The sequence below is a fragment of the Echeneis naucrates genome, chromosome 24, assembly GCF_900963305.1.
Source record: "Echeneis naucrates chromosome 24, fEcheNa1.1, whole genome shotgun sequence".
Classification (NCBI taxonomy): domain Eukaryota; kingdom Metazoa; phylum Chordata; class Actinopteri; order Carangiformes; family Echeneidae; genus Echeneis; species Echeneis naucrates.
The window spans coordinates 9982725-10007650 of record NC_042534.1 but is presented as its reverse complement, the minus strand read 5'-3'; the positions used below and the strand labels follow the sequence as shown (position 1 = coordinate 10007650).

Sequence of the window (24926 nt, the reverse complement as noted above, 5' to 3'; positions counted from 1 at the left end):
AGGTCTTTACACCTGTGTGGCCTCTAAGTGTTGCAGAGCATGGGGGTGGTTGCAGGGAAAATCACCTGCATGTGCATGTGCATGTGCATGAAAAGTCATCATCTAAGCTCATCTGCAGTGCTCGCTTATTCATGTTACCAGCCCCACCACCACCACCACGTCAATGCCATGGATCATTTGCTGTGACACACTGTTTTGGTGCTTTGCTGTTTGGCCTTGCAGTACACTGTCTATATAATATGGATGAACTGAGGTGAGCAAAGCAGCGCAGGCTGTGTAAGGTAGTTGTTCTCTGTCAGACTTTAGTCTGCAGCAACACAGCCCGTGGACCCCACACTTTAACCCCGACCAGGCCTTTGTTTGACTTTTCCTGAGGCTTCACTTCATTTTCTTTTCATCTTTAACCAGCCTTGTTCTCTTTTTCTTTTTCTTTTTTTTACCTACACTTTCGTAATGGCTGAGGTCGAGTTGATTTTCGAGTCGAGGACAAAAACATGCCATTTTTTCCCAAGGGGCACTGACCTCCTTCTGCTCATTGGTGATTCTTGTTTCCGATCACATTTCTGCTTTGGACAAATTTGGTTTCATGCAAAGTCACATAAGGTATGGCCCTTTTTCTAACCTTATTTGCTGCAGTTTTGTTGTTGTTGTTGTTGTTCATATAGTCATTGTCACAGATTCAGTGCAACTATTTATTTTTTTTTTTGTGATGGCTGTTACTTCGCCTCTGTCTCAGTCTCCTTGTGTCTCTCTCCACTTTTGTTTTGTTGTTCCTAGTGAGAGAGACAACAGTGATGATGATTCACACTTCTTTTGTAGCAATGAAGAAGAAAATTTGAGAATTCCACCATTTCTGTTATTGACAGACTTGGCTATTAATCAGAGATCAATTTGCTATTGGTAGTGTTGCATGGGACATTGAGAGTATTTGAAACTATTAGTGTTCAAAGTGCTTCATTCATTTGGATGTGTTTATAAAGATAAGCTTCTTATAGGTTTATATTTTCTATGCATCTCTTTCCATAATGTCACACATCCCACTCTGCAGACGTATATATTCAAATATTAAGACAGCTGTTTGAAGTATGTTAAACCATATTGCCAAGATAAGGCTCAGCCTTGCATATATCTGAGAGAGACTGTGGTAGGAGACACAAAGAACTGCACAGATGGATGGTACACTATTTCGTTGTAACTACAATATTTGTTTGATATGACAGGAATACAAACAGAAACACAAGTGGGAGTGTTGTTGCTTGACAGAACAATGTGCTGCCATTAAGCCCCTGTGGAGTGCACAAACACACGCATACCCACACATCACATATTGTCAGATGGAAAAGTTGAAAAGCGAAGTTCTGGAACTTCAGGATTCGTCACACTGGGGATTGTGGAGGAAAAGAAATGACAGAGCCCTGTAGAGGTGAAGGCCAGGTGAGGAGAAGAAGCTGCACAGAGAGGCAGAGAGATTTGTCTGATGAAAGTGAATGAGCCTGGACTGGAGGGAGTTATACAAGAACAGAGACAGATGGGTCTTTTTCCAAGAAGATAAATAATAAATGTGATGAGGTCGAGAAATCTTTTGGCCACACTAATGCAACAGGTCAGAGGTCACTATAATGATGGCCAGGCCCCAGGAATAATTCTACTTGTTTTGTCAGCTTTTATGTGTCCCCCTTGGCTCCGTGTGAAAGTGTTTTATGCTTCGTAACTCAGAGGCAGGAGAGTACAACACTTTGTCCACTCAGTGGGTTCACTGATAATTCAGTCAAAAGACAGCAGTGTACGTAGTGCAATAAAATAAACAAGAAAAGAGGGGATGAGCGAGAGAGAGATAGAGAAATAAGAGAAAAAGCGCCCGAGGACTGTTGGAATGATCTGGGTGGGCAACACAGAGCCAGATGAGGGGGTAGAGAAGTGGATGGGAGGGTGGGGGAGGGTTGCAGTGAAATTGGCACTCAGGCACCTTAAACTTTTTTTTTTGGCAAGTTCTTTGCTTCTTTGTAGTATCTAGTAAAAACACTACTTTTACTGAGATGATTCAGCTTCTCTAGTGTGCATCTCATAGCCTGTAGAAGGTTAGGGTAAGGTTCCATGACAGCACCCATCATTTTCCCACGTGCTGTTATGGAGCTCAGAGTTGGTAGCTCCACTTTTACCTGATTCCATTGATTGCTCATTCCAAGATGGGAAAAGAAGTGGTGCATGTGCTGATCACAGACTTGCCAGTCTGAGACAAACATCTGCTTGATCACCTGTCGGGCAAAGAGGCACGACTTCAGTCATGCCAAGCTTTGAGCCATAATAATAAATAATATACAAGTGAGTTTTCTAAAAATTCACCCCATAGAGCTCTAAGGTATGAAACTGGCTATACAAACCGAAACATGTTTTGTAAACATGTTTATTTTAGCTGTCAGGTCCAGCATTTCAAAAATGGGAGTCAATAAGGATCGACTTGCTTTTGGAGCCAGCTTCAAGTGAACACTCAAAGAAATTGAGTTTTTGACACTTTACTGTTGGCTTAATTTTTCTGCTTCAGAAGTTGCTACTTGGTTTTTTCAAAACTTTTCTCAAAACTGTTGGTAATTTGACATTTATGGCATTTAAATAATTCTCATTGTGATTGCATATGTGTTTGTATGTCAAGCCGTGTGCTTTTTGTACATGCGAGTGCGCACACTCACCAAGTTGTTTACCATCTCCTTGGCCTTCCTCACATCTTGAATATTCATCAGCTCATATATGCATGCACAATGAAGGAAGGGGCTGAGTCTTGGTTCGAATGGGTTTAATATTAATATACACTGTAGCGGTTGTGCTTGTGTGTGTGCTTAATATGGATGTCTAGTGCTGTGGCGTCATGTCAAGCAGGTGTGTGTCAAGAAGGTTTTAAGAAACAAGCTTGTTCTTTCCTCCTAACCTTGATCTGCTCTCTCTTTCTAACCACTCCCCCTCTGTGTTTTGTCTGAGCTCCCCTTGTCTCTTATTATCTCCCCTCAAACTCCTCTTCCTCTCTTGAGGCGTGTGCCATTATGTATACTCTGGTGTCACATTATACAACGTGGATCTACCCTGGACTACAGGGAGAACACGAGAAAAAGGATAACAAATAGAATAAGAGGTTAGAGAAGCTGTATTTGTTTGTCATTGCGCTCATCTTGTTATGTCATACTTCGCATGCACACAAGGGTGTGTGTGCATGTTTGTTTGTTCTCCAGGGGTGTATGTCTTTATCTTTTCGCTTATGTTCCCCTGCATGTTTTATGTGTTTCACTTTCAAGTCGTAATAAACTCCCTAACCCCCTACGAGCCCTGAGGCTTTGCCCTTTTGGTTTGCTTCTCTTTGCTCTCATTTTGTCTGAAACCTGCACTCTCTTATCATGCCTGCTCACTTCCTTGGCATTGCTCATTCTCTCCCTCGCTCGTCCCGGTCTCTCTCTCCCCTTGTGAAGTGTGCGACCTCTGCAACTTTATTCTGCCCGCCGCTGGGGACATTAGCCAGAGCAGGTCAATGAATATTGATGAGCTCATTCAGAGTGTAGTCAGTAAAGGCCAGATACAGAGATCTCTGAATCCCTCAGCTCCACTGGTACTCCCAGTCCGATACACTGACATGCTCACATCCTGTGTTCTCCGCTCCCCCTTCCCCATCTCCTGCTCCCTCTCAGGTCAAGGACTGAGATAATTGCCCAGTCACAGAGAAGATTACCAGGCAGATTTGTTGATGGGGGCAAAAGTTCACCAGTGTTTTACTAACAGCCTATACGAATTCAGGGAGAAGCCACACAGCTTTGACTTAACAATGAAAGGTTAACAATCACTTTACTTTGATGTAGTGCTGGCTGTGCATATAATTTTGATCACACATAGTGTCTAGTTAATCAAAAGCTCCCAGTGAGTTCTGAACGAATACATTTACCATAAAAAAAAATATTCAATTTTAGGTGAAACGTGCCACAGAATTTCAGTGGCAAAAACATTCATTTTTTTGATTTCAGTGATAGGTTTTGACAATTCTACTGTATAAATAATGATTGCATCATAAAATTGTCCATAGAATGAAAAAAGAGAACAAATGAAGCGAAAGTTAACTAATGCAGTAGCCACAGTTTGCATTAGCTAATGCTAAAACTAGGTTTACGTGTTCTGTTATGTGTATATGAAAAGTGAAACAGGGATATTTTAAATTCAATAATTCAGTTTGCTATTCCACATAACAAGTTAAGATCCCTTTGAATCACCCTTAAAAATGCATTGAGTGAATAAATGTATATTTTTAAAATGATAATATATAATGTTTCACTTGTGCATGCAGCATTTCCCCTTACCGTCTGTAGATTACAGTATTTGCATATTTATTTATGGGGGACAATTTGGATTAGTCTTAAAAGACTTAAAATGAAAATAAATAAATCTACATAGCTTCTGAAATAGATGAAAATTTAAAACCTCTCAGCTTTAGTGGTTCTGTGGGTGCTGCTCCCTGTCTTTAGGGGGCAGTATGTATATAAATATGGAAACCTTCATGAAGTATTCACCACCGGTTGACTGGAGGGAGGAGGATGGGTTCAAACGCACACCTTGAAAAATCAGTATCTAACCAGCTAGATGAGAAACTAACAAGACATTCACAATACCTTAACATCTAGTCACTTACAACAAATCGTGACAGTCTTTGTTATACGGCCCCCTGAAAATAATTACCTGATCAAGGAGCTGGATAATGGCCATTTTAATTTAGGAAGATGACACCATTAAACGATGAATCTGACTCTGGAACATTTCCCATGCTATGATATGTATTTAAAAATTCTATTTTCCATTTATCCTGCCCATTTTAGAGAACCAGGAAATTGACAGGGTTCATTGTCAAGCGTGGCAGTGGTTATCAGATGTGACAAGTGAGAGGAAGAGAGCTGTCAGCCAAGACAGTGACAGTAGCACCGATCATTAACCTGTCCAACATGATGTTACACACAGAGGTGATGATTTGTTACCACATGCTTCAACAAGTCAACCACAGAGTCAGCCTTTGTCAGCTATGAAGAAATGTTCTTTACTGTAGCTCTGCATACGTGTGGTGTGGTGTGGTACAACAAGTTTATTCTGTGCTGCATGGACAAAGTGGAGACGTGTTATTGGGAAAGAAAAACCAAGAATCCATCACAGTTGTGGTGCACAACAGCATTGTGGGGACAAAAATGATGGATTTAAAAAAATTTAAATGGGTGTTATATGGTTAACCGTCTGTCTTAGGTTCGAGGTTCTAATAACCTTAGCGGCCGCGCTATGGTTAGGTATTCAAGGGAATACATTATATTGATGTCAGGCTACCATGAATACAGTATAGTACGTGAAAATGTGTGCGCATGTGATGTTCACATGTACCTGTAATCGCTGTCTTCTTTCATTACTTAGATGTTTCATATCACTTCCCTTCTATTACCGTGTTGTTTTGAAGCAATCAATACTGGAAGCTTGATTGAAAATTCCCATAGGTTTCATCTGAATTTACTTTCAATTTATTTTCACAGCAGTTCAATTGTGTGTTTGAAAAAGTTTTTCTCTCATATTGCTTGCAGGAAGAAAGTGATTATGTAGTTTTCTAATAGGGGGCCACAGGTCTGTGTTTCTAGCCATGCTAGCAGCATTACTCTGGGGTTAATTGTCTCAGCAACTGCTGGCTTCTGAAAGCCTAACAGCGTGTTCATCGGGGTTTTAATCATATATTTCAGTAAAGTAACAGAGCAGCAGTTATGCATTAACAGTACTCTTAGTGCCAAAGCGGCTTAGAACTAAAAATCCAAATAATGTTTATCACTATTTTAAAAGCATTGTACTGTAGATGATGATGATGATGGGCTACAGCATTTACCTGTAAGCACATACAGGCATATGTGCACATGCAAGTCCAGCAGTTCCAGCTGGTGGAGAGCTCGCACTGTGATCGCGTACCTCTTTCAAAAATGAACCTCTGAAGAGAGTTAAAAAGTTCAATTGGTGGCTTAGTGTTTGACCATCGGTACTGATTATGTCTCACAAGTGCTGCGAGTTGCCCTTCAGAAATCCCCCTACTGATTGTGAGTGATTGAACAGTTTGTCTTCACCGTTTCCCGACTGGAAATATCGCCGGTCTTCTGTTTTGATTAATTACAGCAAAGCATATATACACTCAGCTGTCAGCCAGGTTGATCCATCAGTGTAGGCCTCCGAGCTCCTGTGATAGACTTTGACAGGCTGCCATCTTGACTGTAATCAATTTGGGCATCAGATGACTATATAGACAACTGTATCATACATTCAATATAAAAGCGATTGCTGCTTGAAGTAGTCACTGTCTGGTTCACTGTCAGAAAACTAAACCATTACTTCTAATATTTGCAGAGGCAATAAAATGATTTGGTGGAGGTGGGCCAAATCCATTTTAAATAAGTCTGGAAACTCCAGACATGATTTACCATTTATTTCCACAGCACTTTGAATATTTAAGCATGTCAGTCAAAAGTAAACTTCAGTTGGGAGCATTGTGGTTTTAGGGCTCCCACTGACCCTTTCAAACCTTTCCTGGGTTGCTGTTTGAAATGATTGAACACTCAGGGTTTGAAATCTTCACCTCATCACATGCTTTGAGTAGAAAATACACTGAACTGCCCACAATTAGCAGAGGCACCAAACAGCATGTGATTTGAATCCTGATGAAAATATTTGAGGTACCGCTTCAAGTTGAAACTTATGATTGTAAACAAATAATGAATACAAATTTGTGTTATAATGCAGGTTGAAATTAGTTCTGAGTCTAAATAATCTGAAATATTGGTTCATCTGCATGTATTATTGTCCATTTTCAGGCAGACTGAGGGAGTCAACAAAAAACCATTCCCCCGATGTCCTCTTAGTCTCTTCCAAACAACTTACTATATGTTTATACAGATTCAACTCAGTATTGCTTTCCCTAAAATGCTCTTAGGATTGTGTGTCGTAATATCACTGTTTAATACTGGAAGGTGTAAACACTTAAATGTTCATAAAATGCATTTGTAGTCTTAAATGTCAGATAATAAAGAATACAGATGACTATAAAACAGCCATTCATTTTAAGTCAGGCTTCTGTCTTGAGTACAAAAAATATCCATACCTCCTGTTGCTTCTCTTATTTCTTGTGTTTCTACCATACTGGCCATTCAAAATAACTTTGGGGAATGGTCTTTGTTGTAAGACGTAAAATGACTCCCTCAGTCTGCCTGAAAATGGACAATAATACATGCAGATGAACCAATCTTTCATATTATTTAGACTCAGAACTAATTTGAGCTGACAATAACAACTCCAAACTTTTAGAGGAACGAATTATAACACAAAATTTGTATTCATTATTTGTTTACAATCATAAGTTTCAACTTGAAGCGGTACCTCAAATATTTTCATCAGGATTCAAATCACATGCTGTTTGGTGCCTCTGCTAATTGTTGGCAGTTCAGTGTATTTTCTACTCAAAGCATGTGATGAGGTGAAGATTTCAAACCCTGAGTCTTCAATCATTTCAAACAGCAACCCAGGAAAGGTTTGAAAGGGTCAGTGGGAGCCCTAAAACCACAATGCTCCCAACTGAAGTTTACTTTTCACTGACAAGCTTAAATATTCAAAGTGCTGTGGAACTAAAATTGTCTGCAGCATTAACTTCAGTTGTCACCTGTGTTGAAAGCAGTTCAAGTTTGAAAGACCGCACAGCAGCACCTTGATGTACGAATACTTATTTAGGGAGAGAGTTTATTCCTTTAGGAAAGACAGCAACATATGGAGGAAATAATTTCATCGGCGTTTATTGAGGCTCTCTTTCAGTGGCATTCAGCTGATTGTTTTTGATTGTGTATGCACATCTGCGTGCCTGTCTGCAAGGTCCTTATTACCGCGGTGTGTGTGTGTGTGTGTGTGCGCGCGCACACGCATGTCTTTCTCCAAACGGAGTGGAAGAACACTCATGCCAGTAACTCTCAGAAGGAATAGACAGTTCTACTTTTATCTGCCTCGCTCCCGTTCACAAACACGCACTGTTTTACTTTATGAAAAGAAAACACATCATCTGGACCTGTCTTCCTCAGTCTTTTAATACTTCATCTCATTTTCTATCCTTTGTTGAATTGTGTGTGTGTGTGTGTGTGTGTGTGTTGCACTGGCACTCTGTCACCCACTTGCCTACTGATAGTTTCTGCCTATCGATTTGCCCTAGAGGCAGTCTCATCTCTCCTTCTCACTCTCTCTCTTTGTCTCTGTCCGTCTTTCTCTCTATTTCTTGCTCTCACTCACTCACACGCACACACACACACACACACACACACACGCTTCCTCTTTTTTTCCTGTTTTACTATCATATGCTGATTGCAGGGTTAGACTGCATTGCAGTTTTTAATCGCCGGAGAGATACCCAGTCTGACTACACAAGTTTTTTTTTTTTTTTTTTGGCCAAACTACAATGCTCTGTAATTAATATTTCTCCTATAGAAATGTACTTCTCTTCCTGTACAGCTTAATGAAACTTTAGAAGTTCCGACATCTTTGTGACTCTTCTTTGTTCAAGGTGAAGGAAAGAATGTATTCAATAAATGTCCAGTTTTACAAAGACAAGGCTATTGTAAGTAAAAGTAAAGCATCCCTCATTAAGCTTATATTGCACTTCAAAGCAACAAGGTGGAAAATGTTCATCAGAAAAGTGGTGAGGGAAATGTAATACCAAGTATGCAGTATCATTCACCAAGGTACTCAGTTTTGTACTGTTGAAAAAGAGACAGAATGAATGCAGATGCAGGAAGCTACCAGTTGTCATGCTTCATTTTCTTCAGCCTTTACTTGATGTCTTCATGCACACTGCTGTTCTAAAGACTGAGGCTAAAGCTGTATGTCATTTGCAACAAATCAGCTTCCACACCAGATAACTGAGTAGCGCAGTGCCCTTGAAATGCAGCATATTGTAAGTGTAAGGAAAAATGTGGGATTTGATACGTTTAGGAGTCTAATTTAGTCTTTTTAAGAGGGTTTGCTTATTTGTATTTTTCTCACAGTATGTTTTTCACCTTTAACGTTTCAAGGGGAACAGGCTTTCAGCAGTCTGGCTATCTGAGGTTACATTGATTGGGGTTAAGTCTGATAGCATCCAGGAACAGCCTCTACGTAGGATAGAAATACATACAAATTCATCTGCTTTTGAGGAAAGGAATTGCAAAGAGAGACCTTTAAATGTTTTAAATGATATCGCTTTTACTGAAACCCCATGAACACTACTTTGTGTTAGATGTTGTGATATAAAGCTCGACAGGCCTGCTGTTTCTACTTAGATAATGCATAATGAAAAGACATTTACTATTTGGAAGAGAGCGTTTCTTGTTTTTTTGGGGGGTGTCTTTTTTTTGTTTTGTTACTAAATGATTAATTATGTAAACCTTTCATACAGGGAAGTGGTGATGTGCCAAAAATGATGGCCTCAGTTTGCTAGTGTACTGTGCCATTAGCATTTATCTTGCTGTCTAACTGACTGGACTAAGGAGTAGAAAGTATTTGAAAATTGGGCAGTTATAAAGGGGAGGCACATACATTAAAATGAAAGGGGAAAATAAAAGGGGAATATAAATATACAAAAAAAGGCAGAAAAGGATATTTAGACAGGCTGATTTAATGAGAGACTTAACTAATTTGTTATCATTTCTCTACTAAGTGTTCAGCTATTGGCTCACCCATTCTCACCCACCCTCCTCCTTCTGTCCCCCTGCCCTCTGTTCTTTGTACACCACAGAGGAAATGTTGGTTGTAATCGGGAGGCATAATTAATTACCGCCCCTCCTTGTTAAGAAAATAAAAGCCTCACAGCCACATTGTAATTGGCAGCAATTTCATCTGTGGTTTGCAGTCTGTGCGCCTGAGAGGTTGTGCTACGCAGGTGTGGACATTTGTATGGGAGAAGAATGCTCACATGGATAAGTCTGCGTATCGTTGCAGTTTTTTTGTGAATCCCACAAGCTTTCATCCCCTTGCATTTCCCAAGATAATAATAATAAAAAAAAGGATTGTCATCTAACTTCTGAAATGCATCAACAGCCACAATGTTCAATATTTAGCGTTCATAATCCAGTAAGGCCGTAACCATGATGAGCACGCTTTGGGTTGCAGTTTCCATTCGCTGATGGATTTGAGAGATTCAGATTGCAGTGAGGGCTGTTTACAGATAGTTAAGATTCCATTTTTGTTTCCCCAATGACCTCCATTTCCAGAGGGTCCTGAGCTTCAGCTCTATTCACTTATTACACCGTCCCCCATCTTGAGGTGCTTGACGACAGCTGTAAGCATGGACGTACTGTGCTGCCTCTGATGCCTCAGCACCAGTAGGACTATCTGATGCTTATTAGCGACATCGAGTGATCTTAGTGCTACCTAATAACAACAATACACCAGATGTAACACAAAGACGAAAACAGCAGGGGATCCAGGTGTTTGTATATATATATGTATATATATGTGTTTTGTTTTGTTTTTTTTTTTTAGGGGCTCTGAGTTGAGGCTACTTTTGATGTCCGCAACACTAAGAGCCTTTTTGTTTCACTTGTCACGTGTGCAAAATTATTACTCAGAACAGCTGTTCGTGTGTGTGTATATGCCTGTATGGCTGTGCGGCTATATGCTGTGTGTGAGACAAAGCCTGTCTTTGCAGCAGCCATGCGTTGGCAGGTTGTCGTTTTCCCCTCAGACATCAGCAGCTCTCTGAACTGTTAAATCACACTAGGAGCCAAGCTTCGAGAAGAAAATTAATTACTTTGCTTCCACCTCTTCCTTCTCCTCTCATTTTTACACATTAACCCCCACTCATTCCTTTTCATTTTCATGCTCTCCCTTTCAATTTTTTTAAACTATAAAATAAGTTTAGCCAAAGGTGACTTTTTTTTTTTCCCTAACAATGAAATTAAGTATGATTCAGTCTGTGTCGCAGGCTTTTCTTGCTCACAAACCCTACTGCATTCATGAGCTTGTCAAGTTTGTATAGTGTGCTTCATTTGAAATCAAGGCTGCTCTCCTGTTTCTGTTATTTAAGATGCATCTCCTGTAAGTGGCTAAAATAATGAACGAACTGAGATGCAGCTCTCGGTGGAGGATGGTGTCATTTTTCATCATAGTTATCAGTGTGACTGGATTTTATAGAACTTGATGTACTCTTTATTTTCCTAATTTGTGCTTTGTGTTCAGTGAAATGGGAGTCTTGCAATCCAAATCTTCACAGTGGCTCTTGGATTCATATTTGAATTCCTCTCTTCCTTCTCTTACAGGTCCAGATAGAGGATGTAGAGAACGAGGACAAACGATACGCTCTCTTCCTGGAACTGCTGGAAGCAGCTCAGAAATGGGAGGACTTTCAGCTTCTCATGCTACTCCTACAAGCATGGCCACCTATGTTGAAAGAGGAAGTGTAAGATAAAGTTTTTCTCTCCTGTTCTTTTTATTTTTTGGAAATATGATTGTGTTGTGTTCTTGCTCACAAAGGTCTATTTCCCATGATGTCCAAACTATTATAATAAGCACTCATGTAGTCATAACTCATGAATGAAATGTTAATTTACATGCAATCCAATGTTTCCAATTCATGAACAACTAGAGAGACACATAGCAGATAAAAAATCCCAATGCAAATATTCTATTGGCAGATTTGAAGATAGAAGAGGATGTGCTATACTGTAGCAGCTCATTAACCTAAGTTCTCAGCACAGTAGTCTCTTTCTTTTAACCTCTTTGAGCATGTTAGGGTCACAGCCTCTTATCCCTCTTATCTTAAGAGATAGTGGGTGTGTTTTGGTGCTCAACAGTCAACCGCAGACACTTTCAACAGGGTTTAAATGGCACTTTGTTTGTAACGAAAATCCGGGACATTAATGTGTTGATAGGCAACTTGTGTGCAATCTGTTCCTCTTTTGGAGAGAACGCAAATGGAGAATGGTGGCTCTGACCACTCAGCGGCATGTATCGCATATAGACTTTTAGAGCTGGAAATGAATACAGGCATACTCGCAAAGCTTTAGGCTCTGGGCTTTTTGCACCAGCTGGCGACTTATAAGCCTCAGCCAGCATTGGCTGTATTATCGATAAGTGCCTAATGACGTGATTGCTCTTCTCCTGCTCCATTGTTCTCGATTAAAAGTGAGCGATACACTGAGGACCACTGAGACAATAGAGGGTTATGCAGTCTGGAGTTTATCCTTCGAGCTCAATCAAAGCAGAATGCATTTCAAACTGTTTCGATCCACACTTTAAAGTAGAGTTGTTCTCCACTGGCTGAAAAAAACTTACAGGGACTTTCGCTGAGCTGTGTCGAGATAGATTAGCTTCATATAGTCAGATTTACATGCTGTATGTTCATTACTCATTCATCAATTTTAAGGCTTGTACAACCTGCTTGAATGCAGTGAGAGAACTCAGCCATAAACCTCGAGAAATTTCAACTTTATTGACTTTATTGACCATGCCTCTGATTACCTAAAACTTGCTGAAAAAAGTAGAACTGTAGTTTATCTGCTGACACCTTGTGCGACTATCTTGAGCCCTTTTCAGTACCTGCAACTACAAGACATAAACATCTCTATTTTCATTTTCAGCACAGATGAAGAACTATGAACATTTGGCAAAACAGACCAATAATCAATTAAAAAAAAAAATTGTAGAAGGTACAGAGGTACTTTGATGTTTGAATCTCTGAATGCAAAGAAGATATGCCAAGGTTTGAATATTATTTATTTCTGCTCGAGAGCATAACCCGCTAACACAACTACCAACTGCATTCAGCTCATTTGGACACACTTTCCTTATTTAACTCTAGTTTTTGACTTGCTGGGCAGCTGGAAACGCAGTTCTGACAAATATCTCCCCTTTTTCGTGTTGATTTTGGAGTCGCAGTGCTGTTTACTGTGTGAATGAAGTACTAACATGAGGCAGCTGCCTGTGGGAACTTTGTTTGTTCAATTAGCAACATTCAGCAGAGCAAACTACTCTTAGCATCGGAGCATCAGAAAGCACTAGCCTCGGAAGCGGCTGGTATATTGGCCCGGAAACTGTTTGACAATGAGACCCCTAACATCCTGAAATGGTTACTGGACCCCTGGAACAGTTTCTGTCGTGAAAGCACCCAATTAGACACCGAAACATTTTCCACACATCTGATCCAACATAAAAGAGAAAGCAGTTAAGTGTGTAAGTGAAAACAAAATTACTGAAAGCAAGACATTTTCCAAGTTAAGGGAACAATGGTGCATGTAAATAAACAGAAGGAAAAGCACAGAGAAAAAGTTTGAAGAAAGGGCTATTATTTCAACTATTTCTGAAAGTGAGTTGTCATTGGGCTCTCCTCAGGAAGGGGTCCACGTTCAGCTGAAAAGCAGAAGGAGAGATAGGATTAGTCTGGACACACAGCTGCTTCAAGTACATCCCGGATTTCACTGTCACTCCATGACTTTGTAAATGTAGCAGCTGTAGTCAAACCTCCACCGCTGTGACAGTCAGAGCCATAATCATTTCCTTTAACTGCAGGCTGAGCTGGTGAACTGTGTTTCAGATTAAATGCAAACATAATGTTGAGTACACACTCAGCCTCTGATTATGGATTTTGTTTTTTTTTCCCCCTCATCTCTGTAGTTGTCCTCATTTAAATTGCTCAAGGTAATTTGCTGCAATATGCGTACATACGCTAACAATGCTGTAATGTGCCTCCTCTCGAATCATAGAAGCCTGAAATTGAAGTCTGATCTGTCTTAACTGTGCGTTTTATATTCAACGGCTGCCGAATCCGGCACTCGTAATTTGGGACACAAAACTCAGAATAACTTAACCTTCAAGTGCCTCATTTAAGATGGTGAAGTCTTGAGGGTGTTCTATCTTACACGGTTAACCTTTAGCACTTGTCTGACTCAGCACTTAATCTTGGTTAGGATGGAGGTGTGTTTATTGTGTGTGTGTGTGTGTGTGTGTGTGTGTGCGTGTGCGTGTGCGTGCGTGCGTGTCTGTGAGGATTTGTTCCAGTAAGAATACAAGAGGCTGTTGTGGGAGCTATATTGAGTGTTGCATCTAAAAGCTGATCCTTTAGTCTGTCTGCCTAAACTGAGTCATGATTCAAAGCACGGAGTGGGGGCTGGCTGTGACTCACACTGCACCCAATGACAGATTTGGTGAACACACAGAAACTCATAGTTGCATTCAGCAGTAACTTTCCATCGCCCTGGTAAAAGCATCGGAAGCAGCCATTTGTGAGTGCACCCTGTTTACTCCCGTGGTCACATCAACCAAAGGTGAAGCAGCTTGAGTGGATGAGACGTCCGTAGTAGCTGGATGAAGAACTGCCTCCCCTACTGACAGTAACGTGCAGGAGCCCCGCTGTCTGCCTTTTTCTCATTTGCAAGCTCTCTCAGTCTCCCATACGAAGACTTGTTTTGCAGTATAAAGACACTTAGGGATCTTACTGCAGGGCCTGCTTCTTCTCATGTGCCTGTTTAGGCCAAACTTCAGCAGCTTGATCTGACTTCAGGCTTCAGCCACTTTCCAGTTGTTTTTTTCAACCACATTTCTCCTTCTTGGCATATAAACAAAGATTTTTCAGCTTGCTGTCATCTATCCCTTATTGTGTGGAAACAAAACATTTTCTTCCTCTCACCTCCTGTCTCCTTTTCCCTCATTGTCTATTCAATATTTAATGCTCTGCTTAATGCAATCATGTTGATCGCTTACATATCTTCCAGCAGTACTAGCTGTTGCTGCTTATTTTCGAACAACTAAAGGCATATGCTCACTTCTTTTGCAGTGGTTCTTTATGATGAGTGATAATACAGTTCTAACTAAGGTTAAAGACATTTCACACAGAGGCTCAAAAAAAAAGAGAGATTTCATTCTCTTGCTGAGGCTTGGCACAGATATAATAATATCCATTACCAACCACAATCTCCATAACCACCAACATTAGTGTTTGCCGGAATATGTAAGGGCTTTCAAATGGTAGTGACTGCTTGCCATGCTAATGATAAAACTAATAAAACAGTCAAGACCTCATTAACAGTTCATAAGTCCCTTAGCGATTTCCTTCCTTTTTATTTTTTCCCCTAGCTCAATATATTTTAATAAAGACTCATAAAGGTCGTAGTTCTTTTAGCATCACTGGCATTTGCCGACCTTGGTGGGAGTTAATCGGTTACTCAAGAGGCATTAGCAAAGGTCTAGAGGAGCTCATGAAGAAGCGTGCAAACAGTGACACCTCTCACTGCTGGCAGCTGCTCCTCTGTGTTTTAACAGAGAGGCAAAATGCAGCATGTACTTGTTTAATATTAACTGCTGCGGGAGTTTTGTGGTCAAACATCTTCCCCCTACGCTTACATGTCAACATCAAAATTCATTACATCGTCTGCAAACCTCTTGACAATTCTGCCTATTTTCATGTCAGCCTGTGATTTGAAGGGAAGTTGTCGCTCCTATTCTTATCTTGCTGTTTGTATTATTCATAACACAATATGGTGCACATGCAGCCTATCTGGCTCACTTATTGTTGTTACATAGAAATGCAGAATGATGTATGAAAAACATTTCTCTAATTTTGCATGTGATATTCTTTACATTTTTACTTTGTACTGTGTGCTCAGTATACAGGACTGAGGACTAATATACCTGTATTTCTAATGCCTACTTTAGTGTCTGTTGTCTGCATTGCAATTCACACATTTATATTCACAGCACTGTCTTTTCCTATCCAGGGCAAAGTCAGAGCGTAACCCCTGGGTGGTGCTGACCTCAGCCATGCTGACCTCCTGCCAGGGGTCAGACGTCAAATTAGACCTGGGTCAGCAGGCAGTCACCATGGTGCGGACTCTCTATAACACAAAACACAAGCTCCCTCCACAGGTAACCAGAACACAAAATGAGATTCTGCTCTTTTGTGTAATTGTTTCTCAATGTATTTGTCTTCTTATCTATAATCAGAAAAGTGACTCAAATGGGGTTGGAAGCCACCTCACTTTCTCAAAAGTAATTTCTTCTTTTCAATATCTGATCATGATTACTGGCTGAATATTTCTTATACCAATATGGTACAGTGGATATGTTAAAAAACGATTTTTTGAATCAACCAAATCCAGCTTCGACACATAATTATCATCATGTCAGTTCATTTTTGTTCAGCATAACCTCAGCACAGTGCCAGTCCTTTACATCGTATAGCAAAATATGTAACTAAACCTATTAAGCGCGTAAACTTCAGCAACATGTTAGCATCAGCTCAGTGCTTTTGGCAATGCGCCATAGGCCCAATTCTCTCTTTGATATCTGATGGCCCGTAATGCTATTCATGCCCTGCTGAGCACCATGGAAGTGGTAAGTCTAACGCTACTCTGTATGTCTAGCGTCAGCTGACTGTGATATTAGTTTAGTGCTAATGCGATTCATTGTGAATAGGCTAGTGTCCACATGGCTGTCTAATATTAGTATGGAATGGGGTGGCAGGTGGAGAAGGACGCTTTTTACTCTCTTCTGAACAGCTTTAATTTGAATCCGCTGGAATGAAACCGCCAGAGCATAGGGGAGTCAGATTCCGTTGTGATATCCATATATTACTTGATGTGACTGCAACAGGACTGTGTCTGCTGAGTGCATATATGAATTTGTGTGTAGACCTTTTTATAAGTATTGCATGCTTGTGTGTCTTTACAGTATATGCACATCAATTAACCTTTACTTTCCTTCGCCTACTCTTCATCCTCTCTCCTGCTCACCGCTTTTGTTCTCCCCTCCTCTTTATTACCGTCTTGTGATTGCATTTCCAATTTTATCCCACTTTTGCTTTTATCTCTTTCCCTCCACCTTTCACACATTCATCTATACATTCATCTATCTACTCCTCCTCCCTTCTCTTGCTCTTTTGCTCCTTCCCTCTTTCCTTTCTTCTCCAGTGTATCAGATTTATAGCCAATCTACTGCTCCAGAACCAGCAGAACCTCCAGCAGCCTGCGCTCAAACTGATGGCTGAAAGTGGTGATGAGGAACTGCTGCAGATGACTCTGGATCAGATTAACAGCATGACAGCAGTAAGTGTCACTGTAAGAGTTTGCATGGTTTATTTTTCTAATATGGATGGAAAAGCTACTAAAAGATTTATTGAGTGCATAAAGTTTGAAGAAATTGGTTAAGAAATTATACACGTCTTTCTTCACACTTTTCATGTTCAACCAATGTTACAAAACCCAATAGTGTTCACTTTTCAATGACATAAAAACAACTAAGAGTAGCAAATCTTAAAATCTTAGTGGAAATAGAAAAGGTCTGGCATATTTGGTTGATGAACGGCCCTTGAAGCAGCCACAAGAGAAGACAACAGATGGAAGAAAGTTCTGTCTATTCCACAACAAGAGGAGCCAAAAATTTATAAAACCTTTTCACTGGCATGAGATAAGAATGAGGTTCTCTTGAAGAGTCTTAACATTGAAATAACCCAGTGTTTATCCTTTTTCTAACTGTCCTCTACTTTTGGGAAGCCACAATCAGATAACAAAGTAATCGTTTTAAGACTGTGTGGGCTGCTCTCCACTTTCCTGATTAGATAAGCAGTTGTCACAAAGTCAGCCTCTCAGACCTTCTCTTTGTTCCTGCATCAGATAAGAGAAAGCCTCACTATTATATATACCAGTGACAGAGACACTATTAAATGAAACATTAAAAGGACTATATTGGTACACCTGAGCAACACGCTGCTTTTATCCCACAGAGAAAGGAGAGCAGGACTGCGGGAGGCAGGATGTAAGATAGTAGGAGAAAATATATGTGATTTAGATGTGGGAAAAGAAAATCAAATTGGAAAGAAATGGGTGGTAGAGAGAAATTGTATAAGAAGAATTATAAAGTCAGAGGAAATCCATAAAATTTTGGAAGTGACCAAGATTGAAGCAGAGAGGACGGAGCGGGGTGCACGCCTGAATGAATCAGGGGAAGACAGAGGATAAATGATTGAGAGTGAGGGAAGGGTGATATCAATGTAGTGCAACAGGCGGTGTGTCACATTGCTTTGAGAAATAATTTCACTTCTGCCGCCTGCAAGAGCTGAATGAGCAGGAACACATTTAGGGCAACTCATAAGTGTTCATCTGCAGATAACAGATAAAAGATCATCTTACATCAGACTGAAAATCTGTGTTGGCTTGCACTGACTGTGAGGCTGTGAGTGTGTATTTGTGTGTAAGTTATTCTTTGTATGAGAGGTATTTCATCAGTCGTATTTTCCAAAGAAATTCTCAGCAAAATTATATGTTTTCAAGAAAAACAATTTTGGGGGTAGTTTTGATTTTATCTCTTTGTAAAGGTTTGAATTTTGCCGACACACGACACAATGAATGTGAAAAGGATTTAGTTGAAGGTTTATATATAAAAATTCAAACGCAATTTGGCCTTCAACTGTCTTGTTACAAAGTGCTTCGGTAGCTCATCTCACGGAGCGTGTACCATGAAGGCTCAATCTTTACTGCAGCAGCCAGGCTTTGAATCTAGCTCTAACCTCTGTCCTGAATGTCTCTCTTCTTCCGCCTCTCCTGTCTCTCTTTTACTCATATGTAAACTTTTAAAAGGGTATATTTCTCTGGCACCAGGCAGTTCCAATGAAAACTGTTTGACATGTCTGGAGTACTTTTAAAGCAGTCTCTCTGAACCAAAATTGATCAAGTTCCATTTGCAAGAGGAGAGACTTCCATTGCATCAGATATTGTAACGTGTTTGGTCAACAACGTGGCCCCAAGTTATGATGATCGAGATCGAAGCCTTTTTTCAGATCTACAAATAGCCTGTACTTGTCTGCAGCTGGCCATTAGCAGATCCATAGATGTTATCCAGGGAGGATCAGAACACTGACATTACTTCAGTTTGGTCCATTAGAAATTCAGCCAGCACACTGAGAAAGCTCAACTGTTATTATTCAGACCTTTAAACATTTCACCAAGGTTTGGTCTTTTGTCACAATTTCACTCCAACATACCAGGAAAAAAGTAATTAATCTTATAAACGAGAACGTTTCCGGAAATGCTGCACAATTCATTTTCCTCCCTTTCATGTCTGTGTGAATAAGCCTGGGGTTAATGGCCACAATGCACCATAAATTTATCAGCCCATACGTTGATTAAGTACATGAAAATAACATGTCAGTCTGAGTGACTGGCAGCTCTTATCTTAAAGTGTCTGTGTCTTCACTGGCACTTTGCTCTGTCGCTGATGTCACAGATGAGTGTTCACGTTGTTTTCCTCAGTATCAACACTTTTATTTCATAGACGATGTCCATGAGATTATGATTTTAAAAAAGGATTCATTTTGAAGATTAGTTTTTAATTAAAATGTTGTTACCGAACGCCAGCTCGTGTAGGAAATAAAAAAATGAAGTAATGTGCTGTAGTAATGTGAGATGCATGTTCATATTGCTTCACATTCGCTGCATCTTGCCTCACTGTGACGTGATAAGCTAATAGGTATGCTCAACTCTGTTGAAGGCCGCTGTAGGGATCAAAGAACCGAGGGAAAGAGGAAAGTCAGAAAGAAGTGGGAGCTATACTACCAGTCAAAAGTTTGGTCACACTTCCCCTTTCCAATGAATGGGAAAGTGTGTCCAAACTGTTGATTGGTAGTGTATGTTTTTGATTTTAAAGGTAGACTCTTTTGGTCCTAATGATACAAAAAAATACAGGTATGCAGCTTTTTATTTGATTTCAGTTGGAACGATGTCTTTTCCCAAAGTTACTCCCTTCCAGCATTTCCTCCTCCCCTTACTTCTCTGAAGTTGTAGGGCTGGATGAGGAAGCCAGAGGTTAACTTCAGCCTAAATAATGGGAGCTGGAGATAAGGGCTGATAAGAGCCGTCCTACCAATATGAATGAGCTGTCAGCACAACATACAGCATAGATAAATCATGCCGCATGTATGCGCAAAACACTTGGCCATAAAAAGCTGCATTACATGCAAAGATACAGCTACCATTAGCTCTGAATTATAAATGGCCAGGCCGTGCTCATAAAAGAGACCATTTTGATCTCAAGCATCTGCCTGGTAAGATAAAGGTGAAATAAATAAATAAAATTGAAAACACTCTTTCTAGCCAACATTTTTAAATTCTCAGTGGACTCAGTTAAAAATGAGAGCAAGTTTTAAACACCTGCATAATGAAAGACTTGATAAAGTAGCATGTCTCATCATCCTCTGCTGCTGATGTCAAGAAAGGACTGGGACTGTTTTTTTGTTTTTAAGATTAGAGCTTGTTTGTTGTTGTATTACATGGTAAGTATGAGAAGTAAAATATAAAAACTTTAACTTTTAAAAGTACAACAAAATGGACTTTAGGGTGATAGGTAAGACGAAAAATTAGTTTTTAAATTCTCTAAATAGAGATTAAAGATTAGGGCAGAGTCCCTAATGTTATTTTTGCCAGCATTTCCATACATATATATATGCATAAACACACCCACACTGACACTATAGCGACTGCAGACTGTATATCGACTTGGTGCAGTGAAATAAGTGCAGAAGGGCCTAAACCTGCTTTCAGGTAGCATCAGGGGGCGACTCCACTGGTTTCAAAAAGAAGTCAGACTGTATAGAAATCATTGAGAGAACAGCCCTAATTTAACGCTGATTTATTACTTCAGTAAATGTGCTTATGTTCTCAATAGCCAGTCTGATTCAATAAAACATGATGTTCATTTTTTTATGTGATGGTCCCGTTTAGAGGAAAATAGACCATAAACCAGGGTATGCATTAGGGCCAGGCTACCGTGCCTTTGACAGATTGTGCCACAAATGGCGACCAGCATGATAATCAGGAAGGAGTCCAGAGCCGGGAAGATCCACCCTATTCTCCTCCTCAGCTCTGCCTTCTTATCCAAATAGCTTCTAAAACAAGATGGGATGGCCAAATGACAAACTCAAGGTTTCATAACGCTAGCTCACAACCCAATAGGACACGACTGAAAGAAGTAAACTAGAAGCTTCAGCCCTCTCTTTTCAGCTCTCTCTGTGTCTGACGTGAGGACAGCCAAAGGTTATAATGTATAGACACAGTTGGTAAGCCTATATCTATTATACTTCCTCTCTCTGGGAGGTTGTATGGCTAAGTCAGCTTGTGTCTCACCCTGCTTCCATTCATTAATCGGCTGCTCCACCTCTCCTTGTTATTTTTAACATTTATCATGTTTTAATTTGCAAACATTTATCCTTGTGTGGGTAATTAGGTTAAAAATCATTCCAAGACCTCTTAACAAAACACTTTGTCTTTCTGCGTAGTGGCGTGAAGACACCAGTGTGTGTGTGTGATTGAGTGATAATGTGTCTAATTGCTTGTTTAAGTGGGCTTGTTTACAGCTTTGGTGCCATATTGGACCTGTTAATCTAGCTGTGTTTGCTTGCAACTCAGTGCGTTGATCCCTGATTTGCTCGCTGCGTTGATGCGTATTTGTGTTTGCTCATGTGTGTCACAGCCCACTTTTAGTTTTATTTTTTTGCGTCACGTCCTCCTCCTCTGTCACTTTCAGTCATGTCGCGCTGTAAGCAAGGACTGTTTGATATTTTGTGTGTGTATGTGTGCACAGTTTGATGCACCACTTCAGCCTAGGGACAGTTAAGATGGAGAGATGAGGAAAAAAAAAAAACAGCCAGAGGAAGGAAAAAAAAGGACGAGAAAGGGAGGAGTGGAGATAGTGTGTTGTCTGGTATTGCAAAGAAGCTTTATGATTTAAATGATAAAAGAAGGCTCGGCCATGCATTATGTATTAGGCATTGTACGTGCACGGTAATTCCAATTAAGCTCTCAGCTGGGTTTAGCTCAAGGAGAGAGGGAGGTGGGGAAAGACATATAGCAAATGAGAGACGTGTGGAGCAAGAATCAAAAACAAGGGTGTGAAAAATTGACCAGACCAATCAGGCAACATTTAGCGGCCACTGAAAACATGCAGGAAACAACCTTGGCTGTCTCTCGCGGGGCGAGACAGCAAGAAATGAGAAAGTAATGACAAGAACGAGAGCGGGGGGTTGGACATCTTATGGCTGCAGTTTGATGTGTGAGTCCTTCTTATCACACTGAGTGTTTGTTCATTCACTCACTGTGAATGCCAGCTTGACACAAGGAAACACACACACACACACACTTCACTGAAGAGTTAGACAAGGTGTTGTTTGAACCTGTCAACAAGACTTGTAGGGGTTTTTAACCTAACACAGACACAAACACACACATTTGTGCATAAAAATATATCCACCCTAGGACAGGTTTTTGTGTTCTCTCAGCTATGGACTCTTGAGATAGAGAGAGAGAAAGGAAAGCGTGGTGAATGTATTCCCTCCTCAATCAAATGCTATTTATGCTGAACTGTTTGTAAAGGCGAGGGCTGGGGGAACTGAAAACTTGAAAGAGGTGGAGGGGTGAGAAGGGAAGTCAGTCTGCTTTGATGTACAGATTTTGGGCAGGTACACTACAGTCGACTCACAGGGTGGTATGGTCACTGCGTTTTACATGACAGACCTGAATCATGCCATAGCTGTAGATTACCACAACTAAAATGCATCCATTTTGCAGAGTGTTATAGCTGACCTTGAACTAAAAAAAAAAATCAGCCCATAAAGAGCTTAAATAACTGGCATGGTGACAAGTATGATATTTGTCAAAATCTCCTTCACTGCATTATGTGAGCACAAATTTCTCATCTCATCTCACTAGCTGCTTCTCCTTAACTCCAATCAACACGCCAAGATATAAGTTAATTATCTTCTGGCACCAGCTGTGGTTTAAAAGGACAGATATTAGAGTGGTATTGACTTTCTTTTCTAGCTCCTAGCAAGAAAGCATGTGTTTTCCCTAAAATGCTGAATTATTTCTTAAATAAGAGCATGCTTGAAATCATTCAATTACACACCAGAAACTGGAGAACAATGATATATGATCATATCGGGATCCCACTCAAAGTTGATAAATGGAAATATTATCGCCCATCATTTCCATGCTTTCATAAGGCAGTGCTAAGAAGTGCAAATCAGTTATTGAATTAATTAATAAGTGTTGTCCTTGACTGACTATATTTGTCAGTAGATGGAGGAACAGCATAGAAGGAAAATGACTCATCAATGCCATCATCCTCTGTGAAGAATATAAAGGAAGAAGAAGATTGTTGAATATCTGTGAATTCTCTCACGTGGACTTCAGGACACCGCTGTCTGCCATGCTCTGGAAAGGTGTGAACGCAGAGAATGTGACCCAGCTGTTACGCTTTAAAAAGGACGTAAAGTTATCTGCTCCCCCCTGATATCCAGATCTGCCTCCGTCCCTCCAGCTCTCTGCCACTCCTTGACATCTATTTACAGCTCCGCTGTCAATCTTACTGACTTGAGACTCAAATCTGCTGTCTCTCCTGAAACCGTCAAATAGTCACAGCCTGGGAGGCGTGCAGACGTGTGTTTACGATATGTGCTTAGTCCTTTCCTTTCCCTCTGGACATAGCTTACACCAAGAAGACAGAATCCGTGTCCTTTAAATCTGCACAGATCTCCTGCAGCCCGAACTCGAGTGCTAATTTATGCGCGTTGGTACTTTCTAAACCTGTCCTCCCCTGCAGCCCTGCAGGTGTGATATCTGAAGCATCCACAGTGCTGGCACCTGCATTTCCCCTCCCTGATGGTTCATATTGCGAGACATTTCAGTCAGAGAGACACAAATATGTTCTAACTTTTGCACACCACCAGCTAGTGCTCAGCAGTCTTCATCTATGTGCCATGCAGGGCTGTGTGGATTATGTAGGTGTGAGCTTTCATTACAGGCAAATATCTCAGGGGCTTTTAGGGACTGGCACTGCTTTGGATTAACTGTACAGCCTTTAATTTGACTAACAGCTTCAAAGGGAACCACAGGTCCAGAATTAACAAAATGAATGACAAAGATATATTCAAAACATGTTGGGACAATGTCAAGCTGAACTGAAATATCCACTCAACAATCATTCATGGTCCCCAAATAATGGGATGGATGAATGTCCTCACATTTCCTGTGGGGCAAGTGGTTGACTTCTGTAGTTTTTTCAGTCAAATGACCCAACAGCTTTGGTAACAAGTACCATGAAATTAGGCTTAACTTTCCATCTAGCACCATCTTCAGGTCCAAAACATTCCCATCAGGCATTGCTCTAGTTTGCGTTCAAATCTAATTGGCAGATGATCGCATGCTCACGTTAAACTGTTGAGTTGGTGATAAGATTATATTCACCATGTTATAGCCCAGACTAGGTAATGTGCAATGGGCAACAAAAACAAAACTAACAACACCGCATATTGTCAGGTTTTACATGAAAATATTGCCTACATCTCTGTTATCAGCATCCAACTTTAAATTATAGTGCTTGCTATAGCTATACTAGCATGCTCACCTCCAAATAAATGGGTTTAAATCATCTCCATTGATTGTTTATAAGAAGCCTAATTATCTAACAACTGAAAGGAGTGAGGGAAAAATTAGGTGCTTATGTCAGATTTCTGAAGGATAATTGTTTCGTCTCCCATCACATTTGAAATCATCTTTCTGTGACACTGAAATTAAAAATAGGTCAGTGTTCAGTGTCGCTTCACACAAGCAGTTGTTCTTCAAAAGTTTGAAGCGGAAGCTGTTAAGTTGTTTTGAGCTTCCTTTCCTTGGTTCTGCTGTGTATTCATCCCTTGGAAACAGTTGGTGCACTTAAAAATGTATGCATGTGATGCTCTCAGTGCATGTCTGCCTTTCTCCTCTCTGGCCTGCTCTCTCCATCTTTCCCTGTCATACATTTTCAGCACTCCTAAGCCGTCCCAGCTCTCTTGTCTGTCTCTCCTTTAATGTTCATTATAACTGGATGGCCTCCTCATCTGCGTTTGTCTTAAGACTCAG

At 40.4% G+C, this 24926-nt stretch overlaps 1 protein-coding gene across 3 annotated transcripts in view; it reads left to right on the top strand.

Moving 5' to 3' along the window:
- The window catches only part of nbas (NBAS subunit of NRZ tethering complex), a 122656-nt gene that overhangs the window by 95070 nt on the left and 2660 nt on the right, over positions 1 to 24926 (top strand). For 2 of the 3 annotated variants that reach the window (XM_029496823.1, XM_029496824.1), the window contains exons 50-52: positions 11310 to 11449; positions 15762 to 15909; positions 16953 to 17087. In XM_029496823.1, coding sequence (XP_029352683.1) covers positions 11310 to 11449; positions 15762 to 15909; positions 16953 to 17087 — 423 coding nt within the window. Of the gene's footprint in view, positions 1 to 11309; positions 11450 to 15761; positions 15910 to 16952; positions 17094 to 24926 lie in introns of all 3 variants that reach the window. The other variant, XM_029496822.1, reaches the window with a different exon arrangement.